The sequence below is a fragment of the Martes martes genome (genome assembly GCF_963455335.1).
Source record: "Martes martes genome assembly, chromosome: 15".
Classification (NCBI taxonomy): Eukaryota; Metazoa; Chordata; class Mammalia; order Carnivora; family Mustelidae; genus Martes; species Martes martes.
The window spans coordinates 5,240,584-5,259,946 of NC_137903.1; the positions used below are offsets into that span (position 1 = coordinate 5,240,584).

General features: G+C 45.4%; 1 protein-coding gene across 2 annotated transcripts in view; it reads right to left on the reverse strand.

Moving 5' to 3' along the window:
• Positions 1-205: 205 nt before the first annotated feature.
• Positions 206-19,363, reverse strand: part of SLAMF1 (signaling lymphocytic activation molecule family member 1) — a 33,474-nt gene continuing 14,316 nt past the window's right edge. Inside the window, exons 4-7 of one of the 2 annotated variants that reach the window (XM_080824953.1) lie at positions 13,845-13,943; positions 11,179-11,252; positions 4,074-4,166; positions 206-1,407 (exon numbers count right to left, since the gene is read on the reverse strand). In XM_080824953.1, the coding sequence (XP_080681079.1) occupies positions 1,342-1,407; positions 4,074-4,166; positions 11,179-11,252; positions 13,845-13,943 (332 nt within the window). In that variant the 3' untranslated portion in view covers positions 206-1,341. Of the gene's footprint in view, positions 2,650-4,073; positions 4,167-11,178; positions 11,253-13,844; positions 13,944-19,363 lie in introns of both variants that reach the window. The other variant, XM_080824954.1, reaches the window with a different exon arrangement.

The window sequence follows — 19,363 nt, forward strand, 5'->3', positions numbered from 1 at the left end:
AGTGGCTCCCGACTTTGGTGACTTGGGGGCACAGAGCTAACCCCTGCTCACACCCTAGGAAAGGGACAGCGTCACAGCTCATCAGATCCAATCAGCCACCCTCTGGGTTTCACAGCTGCAGAGACACCAGGCGGTGGGACGTGTCTTGCCATATTGCCATCTTACGAAACTTCCAGGTAACACAAGACAAAAGGGCAAATTCCTTGATTGATTGTCCAAATTTTATTCATTTCCAGGAGGTAGAAACAAAAACTCAGGAAGAGACGTAGCTTACTGTCATCGGGGGTTCTCCAGAGCGCCTAGGCCCCGTTGACCAATCACATGGGTTCGTAGGACCAGAGACGTGTCCTCAGGAGGGACAACGCCCAGCTGCATTTTGGAGCCCAGCCCCTTAATACCGAGAATGGTCTGTTCCTCTTGAGTTCTCTAAAATTCAGATATGCTCAATCAAAGGAAAACATTAGAAAAGAAATGTGGGGAAGCTGGACTCTACAGTATCAGTTTCATTTTTTAGACCTGAGGAAAAGGAACACTCCAGCCCTACCAGCAGTGCCTTGGGGGAACGGGTGTGAGCCGAGGAGTGCGTGCTTTCTCACGCGACCCTGGACCCTGATGGTGCAGAACAGAACCTGACATCAAATGTCCGCAAGACGCAGCCATCCTCCTCAGTGAGGTCTTGAGCCTCTGCTGGGGAATTCTGAGGGGAGAGCTCCCTCTCTCCTCCTTTCTTTCCTTCCTTCCATTGGGCAGAATTCGGCCACAAGAAAAAGCAAAGCGTTGAGAACTAACGGGCTAGAACAATCCGAGCTGTGGTAAGGGTCTGAGTGCTCATCACCCCAGGGCTTACAGACCCTCGATAATAGCTTCCTCGGTTTCTGAGAACAGACAGTGAGCCTACGTTTATACGACATACAGTGATCTTTTTTTTCTCTTCACCTGCTCAGCATTCCGTCTCACTTGCCTGTGTTTGTGGAATTCCCTAACTTGTAAAAGGCAAATCTCACCAACCACTGTGAAAGTGAAACATGTCAGATATTCAATTCCCAGCCTCCCTTGGAGGCAGAACATGATTGCGTGACCTCGCCCGGGCCACTCAGTCCCAGAGTCCGAATTAGAAACTAGAAAGCAGGAGATGAAGGGGCGCGGGAGAGGTCACTCTGGTGCAGAGAGTGCGCCAGCAGCCCTGAGTTTCCAGGTCCAGAGGAGGCAGGGTAGGGGCGGAGGAGCCGGGCTCTGGATCCAGGAAGACGACAGCCAAGCAGCTGGGGTCTGGCGTCCTTGCGCTGCAAAGTTGATGCCCTCATACGGCTGCGACATGGCTGGTGATTTCTGAACCAGGGTTCACCAAGGTCTTCCAAGAACCGACTTAACCAGTTTCGCTAAGAGCTTACATTGAAGGAGGCCTGCCTGAGAGCAGAGAATAGGAAAAAAAAAAAAAGAAGAAGACTTTGCCAAAAGAGGCTCTTTCTGTCTGCAACGTGCAATTTAAGTTATGCAGCATGCAATTATCGGATGCTGTTGGGTCACAATATGTTAATTTTCTAGGTCAGGTTACATTTGGTGTGAAAAGGGGAGTGCAGGTGCCCGGTAAAGACCCGGATGACGGCGAGGTCATGGGTGTGAACGGATTCAGAGCGTAGTGAGAGCATCTTAGCGGAGGCTCCGCAGGCGCTGTTCAATGGAGTAAACGGAGAAGTAGGGATTTAAAGATCACTTTGAGAAGTAAAAGGTCAGCCTGGGACAAGTCCTGAAGATGCCCAGTTCCTCAGCAACAGCGCCCCCAAACGCTTGTCATGTCTCTTTAAACCTCAGGGCGTCGGCTGGGAATACCTTTAAGTATTCTTAAATCCTTAAATATTACATATGTAATATATGTGTTATATTATATTAAACTTAAATATTCTAGAATTTTTAAAGAATCTTGGGTGATTTTGTTTCCATTATTCAGAGCTCAAAGACTTCACAGTCACATCGTCAGTTTATTGACCCTTCAGCTTCTGCGTTTCGCAATAAAATACTGACTCTATTAGCTTCTTTCATAGAATAATCTCAGAGTGTTCTACCTACGATAAGGAGTTCACCCTTCACTGCCCGTCCAGAGACAGAAAGCAAGGCACAGAGCCTTGATCAGGTCTGTGTGGATCAGATCTGTGTGGAGCGGGGTCAGCTCCCGGGACCAAGCCCAGGCAGCCAAGATGTAAAATGTTCCAGATGTTGCGGCTGGTGGGTCAGCTGTCAGAGGTACTGGATGTCCCAGCTTCCTGCCTTTGGCTCTTATTGTCCAGTCCCAGCAAGAAGCAAGACACCTGGAGGTCTGGGCTCCCTGGACCCACGTTACTCATTCCATCTGCTACACCACAGAGCTGGAAAGTTATACCTATAGTTCTCTCTTCCTGAGGAGCAGGCTGAGTGCTCGGAAAGCCTCAGTCCCTTGTCCATCCCACAGGTCGCTGTGGACAAAGCATCACCGGGGAGTTGATCTGAGAAGAGTACAGGTGTGCAGAGTGTCACGGGGACCTTGGGACCTGGAGCCAAGTTCAGTGTTTATTGTGGCCCCTCCAGAGTCCTTCAGAAAGTCCCTTCACTGGGTCTGTGGTGTCAGCTCTCAGGAAGTGTCACACTGGCATAGACTGTGATGGAATTTGATTCCTGGGGGCAAAACAGAAGTCTATGAGTAGAGGCACCACCTTCACAGGCTACAAATGGGAACTGTGCTGCTTAGTAAAGGGAAAGAGTCTCAGATCTCAGGGGGTGCAGTGACCTGCTGGGAGGAGCATCCCAGGGCTCCAGATCCCGTCCAGGTGTGTGCACCCCATCACTCCCCATCAGGGAGACCTGGGAGAGGTTTCTCTTTGCTTTCTTCCCTGACCTTGCCTTATAAGGAAAACCATTTGTTTTGCTATTGTGCATGGGGTGCAGTTGGGGAAGCCAAGAGAATCCTAATTCACTGAGCTTTGGAAAGGGACAGTGAGACCCCAAGAGAGAAGGAAGAACCGGAGCAGAGAGGGAGGGAGGAGAGACGGGCTGCGGGCAAAGATGTCTTCTCGGTGGAGTAGATTCAAGAGTCAGAGAAGGACAGGAATGGAGGAATTCAGGAGGTTTTGCTGTGAAATGTGAAATACAACAGACTGTTTTTGATGAGGAAAACATCACTAAAAATCTGCATTATTTCTTAAAGCTTTTTAAAGTTAGATTCATGTGTTTACTTCTGCATAGGATAGGACAGTGTTCTGAGAACAGACCTCCAGATGCAGACAGGGCATCCTCCCAGGCATTCCCAGGGGTCTATCCAGTAAGCGCTTTGAGGCGGAGGGGTCCATGTAGGCATTTCTGTGGACTTCTGATCCTCAATTATCTTCTAAAATGTTTTATTTAACAGAACCCCACTGGAGCCAAGATATCAGCCCCGAATTTACTTCTGTCCCTTTAGGCAAAGGAACAATTGCTGTCGAGGAAACTTAACGCACGCTGATCTTGCAGTGGGGGTAGATGGCAAGGCTCCGCCTGGCTGCGCACCATATTCTCTTCGGGCTCATGCCAGGCACCACCCACTCCTAGAGATTCTGATGCAGCTGGGCTGGATGGAGCCCCCGCATGAGCCCTTTTTACAAAGCTGTCCTGTGATGCTGTTATGCAGCTGAAGTCAGGAGCTCTCGGAATCAAGATGCAAATCGCAAAGGTAAACATGCTCTGGGACCCCTTGGGGAGGTTGCTTTTTAATGTGTAGATGCCTGGTTGCTCACCATGGACATTCTGACTGAACAGAATCCTAGGAGAAAGCTCCAGAAATCTTTATTTTTAGCAAATATGCCAGCTGATTCTGATGACAGCTTTTTGGACAGCTCTCAGAGAAACACTAGCGAACAGAGAGAGAGCTGTGTCCCCATGTGAGCAGCCGGGAGGGGCTCCCGGAAGTCCCGCAGCCAAGGCCTCGGAGGATCCCTGTGACCCACTTGCTGGGGCCTGCCTTCTCCACTTCAGGACTGCTTTATCTTGGCTCTACCCAGGTCCCACCACTCCCTTCCTCCACCACTTCCCTCCCTGTGGAGAGGAGGCTCCGAGAGATGCCTCACCTGGACGGGGTCTGGGACAGGTTCTGCAGCAGCGACGTAAATGGTGGTGCAGGGGTCCTGAGCTGGCAGGGGATCAGGTTTCTTCTGAACAGACTATAAGAGAAGCAAAGAGGAGGAAATCAGCTGAGCAGAATTGTTTCCATCCGAGTCTTCCCACGGAGAAGCCCAAGATCCAGAAACTTGGAGCTAGAAAGCCCCTCCGAGTCAACTGGCCCAGCCTCCTTCTCAGGTGGAAATGCTCCTGCAAATTCCCCAGAATTCAATTCCCAGGGCTTTGCTTGGATTCCCCAAGTGGCATCTCGGAGCTCACAGCCTCGAGAGGCAGCCCACGGCACCAAGAGCACTCCCCAGGTGTTTTAAGTCTTCCTCGCAGTGAACCGGAACTGGTGTGGCTGTCACCAGTGCAGTGGAAGGGAACAGGATCTTCCTAACATTTGTCTGGCTCCTGTCACCTACAACACACCAAGTTCATCCCAGCACACGCTGCTGCTCCCACTATTCCGGACTCTGACATGGTTTCCTGTGACGTCTCTCTCCTGCCCCAGTGATGAACTTCATAGTAAGCATACATATCTGGGTGTTTACAGTGTTTTCCGCAGGTGCCACATTTGTCTCCCGCCAACTCTGCACATTAAATCCCATTGTCACAGATGGACAAGTGAAGGCTCCAAAAGACTTAGTACTTTCCTATGTGCATGTGTAAGAAGTATCAAAGCCGGGAGTCCCCAGAGGCCCCTCAGCTTGACGTGCATGGTCTTCTCATCATGCTGTTCTTCTTTGCTTACCTCAACTTGTAATGACCTCTCCTCTACCTAAATTCCCCAGATATTTAAAGTCTAATGCATACATGATGGCACGTAACTGTATGATATTTAAAACACTCTCATTTATTTACATGTTGTTTTTTCAAACAGACTAATTATTCCCATATTTCTTCCCATTCCCCACAAAAGTAGTGCCCCGCACATTTTTAAAGAATCAGTTGATGTTACTTTAAATGACTTACAATCCATAATACCAGGATGAAGTCAATGTAGGGGTAAAGACCACATCCCCATAAAACAGAGGTAACAAGACTTATGCCAGGGAAGTCATCCTTTCAACACGCTTCAGGACCCTGGTCTAGCACAGTGCTGCCCCCCACTTCTGGATGTAGAGCAAGACCAGAAACTAAACATGGGTTTTAACATGAAGAAGCTCAGAATTATGGAATTGAAAAAGTTTATTGGAGAAAAGAAGATTCAAGGTGGGACATGATCTCTCTCTTTATATATTTGCTTGATTGTCTTGAAGAAAAGGAATTAGATTTGTTCTGTAGAGTCCTTCAGGTTTAAGCCAAGATTGGGATTTGGAAGAAACATTTGGTTTCAATATAGTGAAGATCTTTCTAATTCTAAGAAATGCTCAGATGTGGAGTGGATTGCCTTGGGAGGCAGAGAATTCCCCATTACCAGAAGTGCCTGGAGTAGACCAGGGCTTCTCACCCTTGAATGTGCATATGCATTACCTGGGTGTCTTGTTAGAAGGCTTGTTCTATTTCAGAAGATTTGGGGTAAGCCCTGAGCTTCTGCATTTCTAATAAGGTCCCAGGTGATGCTGATGCTGCTTGTTCACAGACTGTATTTCAGTAAAAAAGAAGCTAGCCAACACTTTGGAAGTAATAATGAGAAGATAACTCAAGCAGTAATTGAGGGATTCAAATAGATGACTTTCAAGATCCCATACAACTCATAGATGCCCTATTTTGGAGAAAAAAAATGAATTTAAGGGAAAAGTACTTTTAATAATGAGATAGATGAAGAGAATGTGAAACAATTTAATTAAGAGACCTTTATCCACCCCTGACTGTCTTCCTGTCTGAAAGGACTTTGGTATGACCTGACTTAGGGGCATGGGGGAGAAGTTAATAACTTACGCTTTTAATATTTAGTTAAGAAGTTTTGGAAAGGAGGAAAAAAGCATAAAGGAAACCACTTACAGTCTTCCCACTTCAACACAACACGGTTAGCACGTTGTTAGTGCTCCCTTCAGGATTTTAACCGGGACTTAGGGAATTCTCTTAAACACAGTTGTAATAACTTAGTACATTTTTTATGCCGGTGTCTTTAGTTAGGGCATGAGTCCAGGGAGCATGACTTACAAGAAACCCCAGGGGTGTTATTCTCACATATTCTTCATAAACAGTGTCCCCAGAGTTGTACAAGGCAACAGTCCTGATAAGACCTACGAGAGTTCCCTAGTGGACAGCAAATGTGTGTTACATAATTTCCCTGTTACCCTAGTCTTTATAATATCACCATTATGAATAAGAACAAAGGAAATATTAACATTTAATCATTGTCCACGTTATTAGTCTTTATATCATAACATACAGCTTTACAACTATGAACAAAGAGAACTGTAAAAATGTAGGCAAGTGTAAATGCATATTGATGTGTAAAACAATAACAACGATGTCTCCCACATTTAAAACATACATAAAATTAAAATAATGGCCAAAAAACGTACATAAATCAGAGGGTGAAGTTAAAGGGAAGATGAAGTACTGTCCAGGAAGAGACTAAATATTAGACTTTGGTGAGTCAAAGATGCATTTTATAATTTCCAGGTTAGCAACTAAAAAACAGGGAAAAAATGTTGCTTAATTAACAAAAGGGAGGAGAATGGGATTATAAAAGTATAATTTAAAAGATTCCTCCCTCAGAGGAACCCCTGACTCAGATAGCTTCACCCATGAATCCTACCAAATATTTAAGGGAAAAATAACACCCTGTAGGGGGTTGAACTGTGACCCCCAAAAGATAGATCCATCCAGAACCTATAAATGTGACCTTATTTGGAAGAGGGTCTTTGCAGATGTAATTAAGGCAAGGATTTCAATAAGGTCCCGCTGGATTAAATCCAGTGATAAGGGTTCTTGTAAGAGACAGGAAGGGAGAAGACCCAGAGAAACAGGGAGAAGAAATGTATGTGGAGGTGGAAGCAGAAGTTCTGTAGCTACAGCCGACGGGTGTCAAAGGGTGCCTGGAACCATCAGAAGCTGGGAGAGGCAAAGCAACACTTTCAGAGGGAGCATGGCCCTGCCCACACCTCCATCTTGGACTTGTGGCCTCCACGACTGTTAGAGAATGACTTTATAGCTTTAAGTCTCCTTGTCTGCAGACGTTTGTTATAGTAGCACTAGGAAATGAACCTGCACTTCTACTCATTTTGTCAGGTTAGCATAATCTTGGTTCAAAACCTCACTGGGGCAATCACAAGAGAGGAAAATTGTAGGCCAGTTGCACTTGGAAACCAAACGGGTCAGTAACAGCATCCTCTCAACAAAGTATTAATAAAATAAGACCCAGCAATATTTAAAAAGGACCAGACTACATCATTTCTGTTCCAGGAATGCGAATGCGGTATAGTCTTTGTAGATCACTGTGGTTCCGCAGATAAATAAAAAAGATCAATACAAAAAATCCAGAAGATTATATCAACAGATGCAGAGAGAGAGTGGATAAAATTTGATGTCTATTCCTTAGCAAACTAGAAATAGAAGAGAATGTTCTCAGTCAGGTGAAAAGATAGCTATAAAAGCCTTCAACAAAAACCATACTTGATGGTCAGATGTTGGAAGTTTCCCTTTAGGGTTTGGAACCATCCAAGGATGCCTCTTTTAACACTTCCATTCAACACTGGGTAGGGTATCTCAGCCAGTAAAAACAGGAAGAGAAATTATGTGACTTAAAAATGAAGAAATATACTGTAATTTCTTTTTATAGATGATACAATTGTATGCAGAGAAAATCTAAGTCATCTATAGATAAATGACTAGAGTTTACAAGTGAGTTTAGCAATGTTGTAAATATAAGGTAAAAATACAAAAATTAATTGTATTTCTATGTATCAATAACATATAGAAACTCAACGTTTAAAAAAAAATAATGTTGATGATAGTATTCCAGAAATCTCAAATGCTCAAATTCCAAGTAATAAATTATGATGGACAAGTCCTCTTATGCAAAAAACTATAAAACATCATTTAGAGAATTTAAGAAGACCTACATGAAGGAAAAGATGTCTTTTTCTGTGAATGGAAAGACTCATTACTGTAAGTACGTATGGTCTTCTCAAAGTGATCAGTGCAGTTCTGATTAAAAATTCCAGCAGGATTTTTAGGTGGAACTTGACAAACTGAATGTAAAATATATATGAAATGCAAATGACTGAAAATGGCCAAGAACTCTTGATGAAGAACAAGAACAAATAAGAAGACATTTTGCCAGACATCAAACTTGTGATGAATCTGTAATCTACAATGAATTTGTAAAGACTGCATGGCACCAGCACAAGTGTAAACACACAGGCAAAGGGTGCAGGATAGAGAACCAAACAATACAGAGATCCTCACGTATACAGACCCTTGGTTTCTGATGAAGGCAGCACTGACAGGAGCAAGGGGGATCTTTTCAATATGTGGTTGATAGGACAACCATTTGGAGAAAAATGAAACCTGCCTCATCTCACACCTTACTCCAAAAGTCATTTCAGGTACATAACAGATATAAATGTGAAAGATAAACAACACAGCTTTTAGAAAATGATAGGATATCTTCATTACCCAGGAGTACAGAACGATTTCTCAAACAGGACACAAAAAGCATTATCTGTAAAGGAAGAGATTACTGAATTGCTCTACACTGCAGTTAAGAACCTTTCTTTATCAGGTGTCACTGAGAAATTGCAAAGGCAAATCACAGAATGGGTGAACATATCTGCTAAAATGTAACTGCCAAAAAAATTTTTTTTAATTAAAAAAGAAAACAAAATGTAACTGCCAAAAAGCTAAAAATATTTAAAGTACTCATACTAATCACTTTTTTAAAAGCCTGAAATTCAGGGCGCCTGGGTGGCTCAGTGGGTTAAAGTCTCTGCCTTCGGCTCAGGTCGTGATCCCAGGGTCCTGGGATCGAGCCCCATGTTGGCTCTCTGCTCAGCAGGGAGCCTGCTTCCTCCTCTCTCTCTGCCTGTCTCTCTGCCTACTTGTGATCTCTGTCAAATAAGTAAATAAAATCTTTTTTTAAAAAAGCCTGAAATTCAAAGGAAAATGGGCAAAAGATTGAACAGGCACTTGAAGACAGAGGATTTTAAGATGACCAATAAATAAAAGAAGCATTGTCCAACTTCCTTAATAATTAGGGGAATGCAAAATAAAACTATAAAAAGACACATCCCGGGGTGCCTGGGTGGCTCAGGTCATGATCTCAGGGTCCTAGGATCAAGTCCCACGTCAGGCTCTCTGCTCAGCGGGGAGCCTGCTTCCCTTCCTCTCTCTCTGCCTGCCTCTCTGCCTACTTGTGATCTCTATCAAATGAATAAATATCAAATGAATAAATAAAATCTTTAAAAAAAAGATACATCCCACAGAATGACTAAAATTTGAAAGGCTGATAACACCTAGTTTTGATTAGAATGTGTAGCTGGCCTAAAAGTAAATTGGTGCACTCACTTTGAAAAGCAGTTTGGCCTTATCTAGCTAATTTGAGGATATGCATACTGTGATTCAGCAATTCTACTTCTAGGTACATACCCAACAAAATAGTGCACGTATCTACCAAGAGACACACATGTGAATGTTCATAGTTGGAATTTTTATAATAGTCTCAAACTGGAAATAACCCAAATGTCCATCAATAGTCAACTCTACATAACATAAGTGAACTCTAGTATATTCATGCACTGATGTTCTATAAAGCAGTGAAAATGAATGCATTATAGCCAAGCACAAAGATATATGAATTTCATGAAAGTACTATTTGGGGGGGAAAAACAGACCCAAGAGGAAAAATACTGTAGAATCCCATTTTTATAAAGTTAAAGAGAGAGAGAGAGCATGCACTAAAATATATTTTTAGAAGTCAAGATAGTGATTGTCTGGTGAGGAGAGAGAGAATAGGGATGAAGCGATAGGCACAAGAGGTCTTGTGGAGGTTGCTGTCAACGTTCTGTTCCTTGATCTGGGTGGTACTTCTATGGTATTAGAGTACTCAGTACCGAAAGAGGTAATTTCTCCTCAACTAAATCTGTAGATTCCATGCAATCTTAATGGGAATTTTTCCCTTTTCTGATACTTGTGAAGCTGATTCTGAAATATGTACAAAAGTATAAAGGGACAAGACAATAAGTGTTGGAGAAAAACAAGGTGGGAAGATCTGCTTTACTAGATAACACCATAGGGTAATTCATTGAGTTGACATTTATACCTGGTGCACTGCTGGGGTATACGTCATCGTTTACAGTAAAAAGAACAGCATGGGATAGAGTAGATAGGGAAGGCACTATGCTGAAGTTGAAACTGGTTACCTAAATGTGTAATTGCAAAGGTGGAGTTCGCTTTTGGGACCCCTGTATTTAAACGGAGCTTGGTTCTCCGCGGTGGTGATGGCCTAGGCATTAAGCCCTCCAAGCCACTAGGGGGCAGCAGAAATAAGAGCTTTGTCCTAGAGTCTTCCGAATGGCCATGTTCTGGCCTGTACCCTTACCTAGAATTGCCTTCGTGTCTGAAGAACTGGAATACCTTTCCATCTAACCATAGTCCTTCAGCCTCCCTCTTCCTCTGACAGTTCTGCTCTTCAGCTTCACCATGGCTAGTTTTTCATCCCTCTCCCCTGGTCCAATCGCTTTCAGTCAAGCTTTGCCTTCTTTCTTCTCCACCTGTGTATCACCTTCCATCTCCCCAGCCAAAGTCCTGTGTCTCTATGGTGCTTTGCAAACTCCTACACTTCCAGACCAGCACATCAGACAGCAGCCTTTCTGGACCTTCCTTCTGCCCTCAAGCCTGCACCCTTGTCCCTAGAGAGGGGAGAGATTGGTAACAGGGAACCACAGACACTTGGAATGCCGGGGCTGGAGGAGTCATGTGTCATGTGCTTCTTGCTTCCTCATTTTTCCCTTATGAAGACACGGATGACCAGAAGATTACCCAGTGATTTCCACTATTTCAAATAACAAATATTCCCATCTGGCACTGAAGTTTAATGCATTATGCAAGGTGGACTGGCCAGGAATCCCGTGGGAAACAGGACAGGCCCACCCCACACAAAGAAAATAGAGAACTTACACCTGATTTCTGGACTTGGGCATAAATAGTAAGGCTTTTTGCTTCCATTGTTGGCTGGTATTGATTTGCTTTACCTGAGGAAAAGAAACCACAGTGGTTATCTCTGCCTGACCTGCCCACAAACTCTGCTCAGACCTGTGTGGTCTATACCCCTCACCACATACCCACCTTCCCCAAGCAATCCCAAAGGAACAAATGCCAAGTCCCAACCCGGCCCCACCTCCATATGTGTCACATGACCTTAGGTTAGTTACTCCATCTCTCTACTTCAACTTCTCCATCTGTGAAATGGGACTGAAGTATCTGCCCCCCAGGGTTGTTGTGGTGATCACAGGACATACTATTTGTAAAATGTTTAGAACAGTGCCTGGCACGTAGTAAATTCCTTGCATGTGTTACATCCAATTATTTTAATCTCTACTGTTTAATGTGCATATCTGGTCTCCTAATAGGATTCTGAGTTCTCTGAGACAGGGCTCATTATCCTTTTGTACTCTCCCACTTATCACGCATTGCCTCACTCAGCTTTCTCACCCCTCTGTTTCTGGGGCCCTTGATGACCTCTTACCACAACTGTAAAAGATGTAGACTGTGCACAGGACTGTGTCCTGAAGCACGAAGTTACCCTTTGTTAGCAGGACGTCATGTACTTACATCTGCCCTAACGACTATTCCCAGCTGCTCCTAGTGCCGCCCCCTGCTGGCCATAGGACTTAAACATTGACGTGTTCCTTCACTCCATTAAAAGATTTGTCTATGTGTGTGTGTGTCCATCCATCCATCCATCCATCACACACCTGTTCATACCCGTCATCTAACCATGGATGCCACTGTATTGGGTACTTTCTGTATATGGACTCATGGGTCCCCACAACACCATGTAGTCCATAATACCATCCCCGTTTAGCCGAGAAGAGCTCATTCACCGAGTCACACAGCTTGTCAGGGCGAAGTCTGCATTTGAATGTATGTTTGTCTGATGCCAAACCCTATGTTTTTAATGACTGTATTCTGGATATGAAACTGCCAGGGAGGCCATCTGAAAACCTTCGGAGCCAGGCAGCACTTTGGAGGGGACAGCATTAGAAGGTGCCAACAGAACCTCTTGAGCATAGTCTTGCAGAGGGCACAGCAGTTAATACAGGTTTTCCCGCAGGTTTGAGGCAAGGCTTTCATGTTCCTGGTTTACAAGGAATACAGGGCGACTGGAGACAAGGATGGCTATGTGTGCAAAGGAGGGTGACGGGGACTTGTGTGGAGATGGGGGCATCATTCCCTTCAGAGCACAACCATGAGAAGGGCAGAATGTGGTTGAGGAAAGAATGTGAGTTAGGATGCCTGCACCCACCCCCGATAGGTTAGCACGGCTGCGTTAATCTCTGTTTTCTTGATCCTGGTATCTCACTGTTTCCTTATTATCCAAGCCAAATGTGGGTGCCCTGCCCCCACTGCCTTAGGCTCTTATCACGGTTTCTGTCTGAATCACCCTTCCCCCCACACCTCCCCATCTAACTCTTAGTTGGAGGAAATGAGATAAAAGTAGATGGCTGTGCTGTGATCTAGACTTTCTTACACAAGCAAACCCAGCGAGAGTGCTGTGGTAAGGGCTTTTTTGAGAAGGTTACACGTGAGAACACTGATCTACTTGAGAATAAGATCAGCCATCAAGTTGGTGGTGTAAGGAGCAAGTCCTGTCCTCACCCTGGGAAGGCCAGCCCGGGAACCTGTCCTAGCCTGGGGGCAGGACCTTCTGAGTCTGGTGTGGGTGGGTGATATAAGTGTGGCCAAGCATATTGCCCTGTGATGTGAAATCAGAGGACACCTTGGAGGGGAGGCCAGGAGACACATCCTCTAGGCACTTAAGCTGCAAGGGGAGAACTGGGCCTTAATAGCAACCCCGGGTGATCTTTCATACTGTTAATTTGGCCTTAAGCAACCTCACAACTTGTACAGTTTCCCAAGATGAGTCAGAATTTGTGCAAAAATCTTGGTAAAGAGCGTTCCCTCTGCTGTCTTCCCAGGGACACGTGAGCCTTGCTGGTGGCACGTGGTCTGGTTCTTGGGAGACATAGTTACAGCTCCGGTTCTCCTGTCTCAAGCTGGATGACCTAGCACAAGTCACGTGGCTTCTCTGTGCCTCTGTTACCCCACTGCTAACTCAAATAGAAACAACTAACTTACTATTCTCAAAAGGATAGTAGAAGAATAAAAAGAGATTGTAGAAAGGTTTCAACCCTTGGATGAAAACATCTTATTGTAACGTCTTTTTTTAGGTCCGTAATTACAACTTTTCTTGAACGAGATCCAAGGGTCCCCTGGATTCTGTGTCTGGTGAACATTGTCAGGTTGTCTTGCCGGACCCCTTCAGCATCCTGTATCTTCCTCCCGTGCGGTGCTAGTGATAGTGAATGTGAATGACCTGTGTCGTGTCTCCCACGTTCAACCCTTGGGGCTCAACCCTCTTTCCAACCCCAAGACCTAATTAGGGCTCAGGACATATCGAATTAGAATGAACTGAGGAAGGTCCCAGGTATGTGCATTTAGTGTTATTGCAAAGGTGTTTCCGGCAGAGAGCCGGAATGGGGCAAGCAAATCTTTGCCTGTGCGAAGAGGTTCCCTGTTTACCGCAGAGTCTGATACGAATCTCTTCATCGTCAGACACCTACCTCTTCTTCTCAACAGCAATATTACCACCTCGAGAATCAAGACGACACCAACGATGCCCCCTATGAACAGCCCAGCATAAAGTCCCCATTGTGTTGATTCTGAAAAAAAAAAAAAAAAAAGTCAAAGGGCAAACTCAACAGTACTGTAAGTTTAAAAACATCCTTCACGGAAGTGGAGACACCAAGCCCCATGTTCTCTGTCTGTATTGTCTCAGGGGACACATCCATTCTGATGGTTTCAGACAGCAGCTGCAGACCACTGATGATTTCCTCCCCTTCTCTTATCCTAATTTCTCTCACCGTATTGACTTTCCTAATTGCCTATGGGACTGTCCTAGCTTCCATAGGGATTTTTCTACTCAAATGTTTGATTTGCACCTGGATGACCACATACCCAAAATCAGACTCATCTTTGTCTGTCCCAGGTCAACATCTCTTGCCCGTTTCCCTGGTTCTAAGTCTCTGGGCGGTCCTGCGTCCGTTTTGGTAGAGAGAACATGCAGCTTCCATCTGCTGTCTCCACACTCCCACACCACGCTCATGTGATGTTAGGAGGAAGAACAACCGACTTTTGTTCTTTAAAAATAAACATAATAGTGCTATTATTGTCCTCCCATGCAAATAACTGTATTGAACCCACTGAACCTGAACCGGAAGAAAAGCCCGTATGTTTTCCTCTCGGATTCCGGTGCTTAATACAGGTCCTAGAGTAGCAGTCAGCCAGGCGCAAAGTCATGGAGCCACTTTTTTTTTTATCTTTCTCTCCTGTACCCAGTTCACTGAATCCTTCCAAGCCAGGAGCAGTACCTTGGAAAATAGTGAATGAGAACTAATGCCCCAGCAAACAAGACATTCAGCTCACGGAGTGAATAACAGACAACTACCGGAGCATCATCAGTGGCCCACGTTTTATTTTTAGTGCATTGTGTGTGTTAATGGTTTTAATCCTCCTGATAATCCTACAAGGTAGCTACTCTCATTACTCCGATTTTGTGCAAAGGAAGCAGGCACGGAGACCTTCACATACTAGAGCTTGGTCTAGGGGTAGAAACGTGGCTGAATGCTGAAGACAGACTTCTTGGAGAGTCAGCAAGGCTTATGGGTTTGGACTGAGTTACCCCAGGGTAATGAACAGTGGGGTCAGCCTGAAGCACCAGGATTCTAAGTAAAGTAATAGCATTAAGGATCTAACTACAGTTGACCCTTGAATGACATAGGGGTTAGGAGTACTGAGCCCCCTAACACAGTTAAAAACCCATATATAACTTTTGATTCCCCTAAAACTTAACTGTTAATAATCTACTATTAGCCAGAAACCTTCCTGATAACATAAATAGTTGATTAACACGTATTTTGTATGTTATATGATTATACACAGTATTCTTACAGTAAAGTACACTAGAGAAAAGAAAATGTTAAAGAGCCACAAGGAAGAGAAAGTACATTTCCATTACTGTACTTTCTTTGTCCAAAAAAATCTGTGTATCAATGGACCTGCCTAGTTCAAACCTGTGTGTTCAAGGGTCAACTGTAGTATGATAGCAGGTGTTAACATTAATGTGTCAGATCGTTTATAAGGATGATTGTGGAATCCGCCTGCTTGTTGGGGAACATGGGGTGGATTTCTGAGGGAGAAGTTGAAAGGGATAGGTGATTTACAGAAGAACAGAGTCCTTGCAGACTCAAGATGTTCACAGAGTGGACCAAAGCTACAGGCTCACCTACTCACGTGAACTAAAAATGGTTGCGCCCCAGCCCTCTGTCTTTTCCAGGGAGTCAGGAGGATGAAAGCCATCTGCTACCCTTGTCCTGTAACATAAATACCCAGCTTCTGCCCGTCCAGCTGAATCTGAGAGGCAAGCTGGCCTTTGTCCTGAGACATAGTTCATAAACCCTAATGTTTCTCCTAGTCTTTGGATACAAAGTAGTATGAATCTGTTCAAGATTTAAGTGATACCTCCACAGAGGCCTTTAATTGTTAAAGGAGCTATTGCACTTTCTTACCCTACTCACTAATTTTATGTTGAGGAAACTGAGATTCAAAGGTGTCCCCAGAGTCACAGAGAAGCCAATGGCAGAGCTGAGCAGAATGAGAACTGTAGACTCGACGTTTGGGTTTTTGCCTATGGCGATGGACCCCCATAAGGAAAGCTCTGGGAGGTGTCCATGCCGTCAACATCCTCCCTCCAATGCCTGCCCATTCTAGTCCTCTGTGCTGTGCCCCCTCCCCTTCCTCAACCTTCAGCTGCCCACCAGGCCTGTCCAGTGCTGACCCTCAGGCCAATCCTATCCTCTCTGTGTCCGTTTCCCCTGACTATTCCAGCTCCCATTCTCCCCTCACCCTGGGACTCTGCAGCACCTTGGTTTATGTCATGTGCCTTAGACCCTGACTTGTGACACTACCGTTGCTGTGTAGACCATTTTCAGCAAGGTCATTTGGAACCAGATAGGTGGGTTCAGATTCTGAACCTACCACTTGATAGCTCTGTGACCTCAGACAGACTGCTTGTAACCTCTGGGGCCTCAGTCTTGATTGCAAAATGAGCCCAACAATATTTAGTTCACAGAGTCTTTCTAAAGAGCAAAGGAAGTGGGTGCCTGGGTGGCTCAGTTGGTTAAGTGACTGTGTTTGGCTGAGGTCATGTTCCCGGAGTCCTGGGATCGAGTTCCGCACGGGGCTCCCAGCTCTATAGGGAGGCTGCTTCTCCCTCTGACCCTCTCCCCTCTCATGCTCTCTCTTACTCTCTCTCTTTCTCTCTCAAATAAATAAATAAAATCTAAAAAAGAAAAAAAAAAAGGAGCCAAGGAAGTAATGATGGGACGTGTCCAGAGCAATGCCTGAAGGACAAATGTGGTGCAGAAATGCCGGCTCCTTCCACCAACCTCAACTCCCCCACCTGGCCGCTAGCCTCTCAGAGGCCGGAAGCCACACTGCTATGTCTTCTGTGGCTGTCTTAGGACGTGGCGCACAGTACTGGAAGGATGGAAGATAGGTCTGATCTCACCTCCAGAGAGGTCCCTCACTGGTGTTCGGAGACACCGAAGCCCCATCCTGTTTGCTTATGACTCCGTTTCCCGATCTAGCGGGTCCAAGTGGTCTTGCACTTGGTGCTCATCTGTCTGGTACTAGTATCTAGGGATAAGGAGGTTCATATGGAAACTGAATGTCAGGAACTCTATGCCCTTAACAAATTGGATAAATATGGACAAAATGGTACTTCATGGCTTGCTGGGGTTAGGCTGCCCATGATCCCTGCAATTTCTGGTAACAACTTCCTTGCGGTCCTCCAAGTCTTTGCTTGCGTGGCTCTGCTTGCCATAGTCTGGGCTATCCTGGGTGCAAGGCGCAGTGCCTTCATCACTTTCCACACAAAAAAGCCAAACACCTACACTACGAATTTTGTGGGTATGAATCCGCTACAGAAATCCTGGAAGGTCACAGGGAGCAGATTCCACGGTGAACTGGGCAGGTGTCCGCAATCTGACAGGCTTAGACCCTCTTTTTCTCTTCCTATATCTGTACAAGCCACATCTGTCCTCTTTCTCATACAGAATCATCTAACCCACGGCTGGATTCCTTGGGGAGGATCTCACCTCCTGCCCTCTAACATTTAAAGTAAGGTGCCCTGTTCCTTGCAAGAAGAACTCTAGTAGACATTTCTTAAGATGATGATATTTTTCTACCTAGTAAGGTATAGAAGTCCCACCTAGATTGTAAATGCTTGAAGGTAGACCCTGTTCCTTCCGGTTTATTTGCTCTGCCCCCCCCCCATATGATGTAGGGTTAGGGGGCACTTAATAAGCACATGATGAAGGAAGGTACATTAAATTAGAAGCCACAGAACAAAGCTGGGGGAAAGACTATCCTCTATCCTTTGGTTAAGGATGATCACAGCGCTGAGTATCAGAAGGGCTCAGAAGCAATGCAGGGTCACTTCGGAAAGGCTCAAAAGGAATGGAAGGGAATGAACGATGACCTACTTAGCCTGTGCTTCATAACAATGAAATGGAACCAGGAAGAGAGGGAGTGCCTGTGCCCTCAGCACCACCTGTGTTCCCATTTTCAAACCACCGTTTCCTGTGACAGAAGACTCCAGCTCTCCCTCTTCTTCCTCAGTGAGGACTCTCAGAATGGCACATTCAGCAATCAGAGAAATGTCCTTCTGGGGCCCATGGGCCCCATTGTTCATGCACAAAGAAACCCAATCTGAATATTCCTATGCATGAGATTGGGGCCTTTTCCCCCCTGGAGCCTCCTAGAAGCACCAAGGAGGCTGGCGGAGAACTCCAATGCCATTTACAAGGAGATCCCACCCTTTGGTCCTATGTCCTCTTGGCTGTGGTTTAAACTGTGACAACTTGACAAGGAGCCATGCCTCCAAGGAAAATACTGGAGGGCCTGTTTTCTCTCTAAGAGTCTGCTGCCGCAGAAACACAAAAACTTCTCTTCCTCCTCAATTCCCCAAAACTTATTCTTTAAGGAGATAAAGAAGTAAACAGAAAAGACTGAGAAACAAATAAAGTTTGCTCCCAGGAGATCCGCGATGCGACCATAACGGTCTGAGAATGCCGATCTCCTTCCTGCCTTTCATGTGGTTTTGTCAGCAAGGCACTACCTGAAGAAGCCAGCCATCTTCAAAAGAGAACACCTTCTTGTTGATGATGGCTTCCACTCAGAGTTGGGGGTGGGGAAAGGATGCTCACACAAACCATGCTCTCATTTAAGATCCGGGACCATCCAAGTACACACTTTTACAGAGTTCACAGTTCCCAGAAAACCCTTTCCACCTGCCTGTCCCACCCAATGCTGTAGGGCAGAGGCTACCAGCGGCGGCCACAGTTTGCCCCCATGCTTCCGCGGTAGCGCAAACCTTGTCCAGTCACGTGGCTGTCCAGCTAAGGCCTACTCATCTCAGTTTCTCTTGCAGCCGCTGTGGTCCTGTGACAAGGCTCCTGAGAGGTACCAGGCTCCATCCTCCTACCACTATTGTGATGCTTCCTGGACTGGGGGTACCATGAAGAGGGCCCTGCGTCTGTGTGTGGAACCTCTAGGTGACTCTGTATCAGTGGGTGCTCCCATCGTTAGAAAGGCCTGGTTAGAAAGGGGGAACCCCTGGGGCTCACTGGTGGGTGTCAGTTGTCTCTTCCTCTGAGCTAACCCGGACTTGCTGAGCCAACTTTCTGCTCATCTACTGAAAAGGGCCCTCTTTTCAAGATGAGCTTCCAGGGGCATTCCCTTTCAGCTGAATTACCTAAGGTCTTGTATTATTCATTCTGGCCTAGATACAACTATTTCAGAAGATGGTCATGAAGGACGGCAGCAGGTCCTACACGACTGACCCACATGAGCATGCTTCGCATGACTCCCCGGGAGTGCGCTGTAGAAACCAAGACTTGGACGCTGCAACAAAGATGCTTCATAGCAAGAGACATTAAGATGTTTCTTACTATAGAATAATGATGTGCCAGTTGGAAGAAGAATGAATCTATGACTGAGAGCCTGGGCAAATGTCATTAGA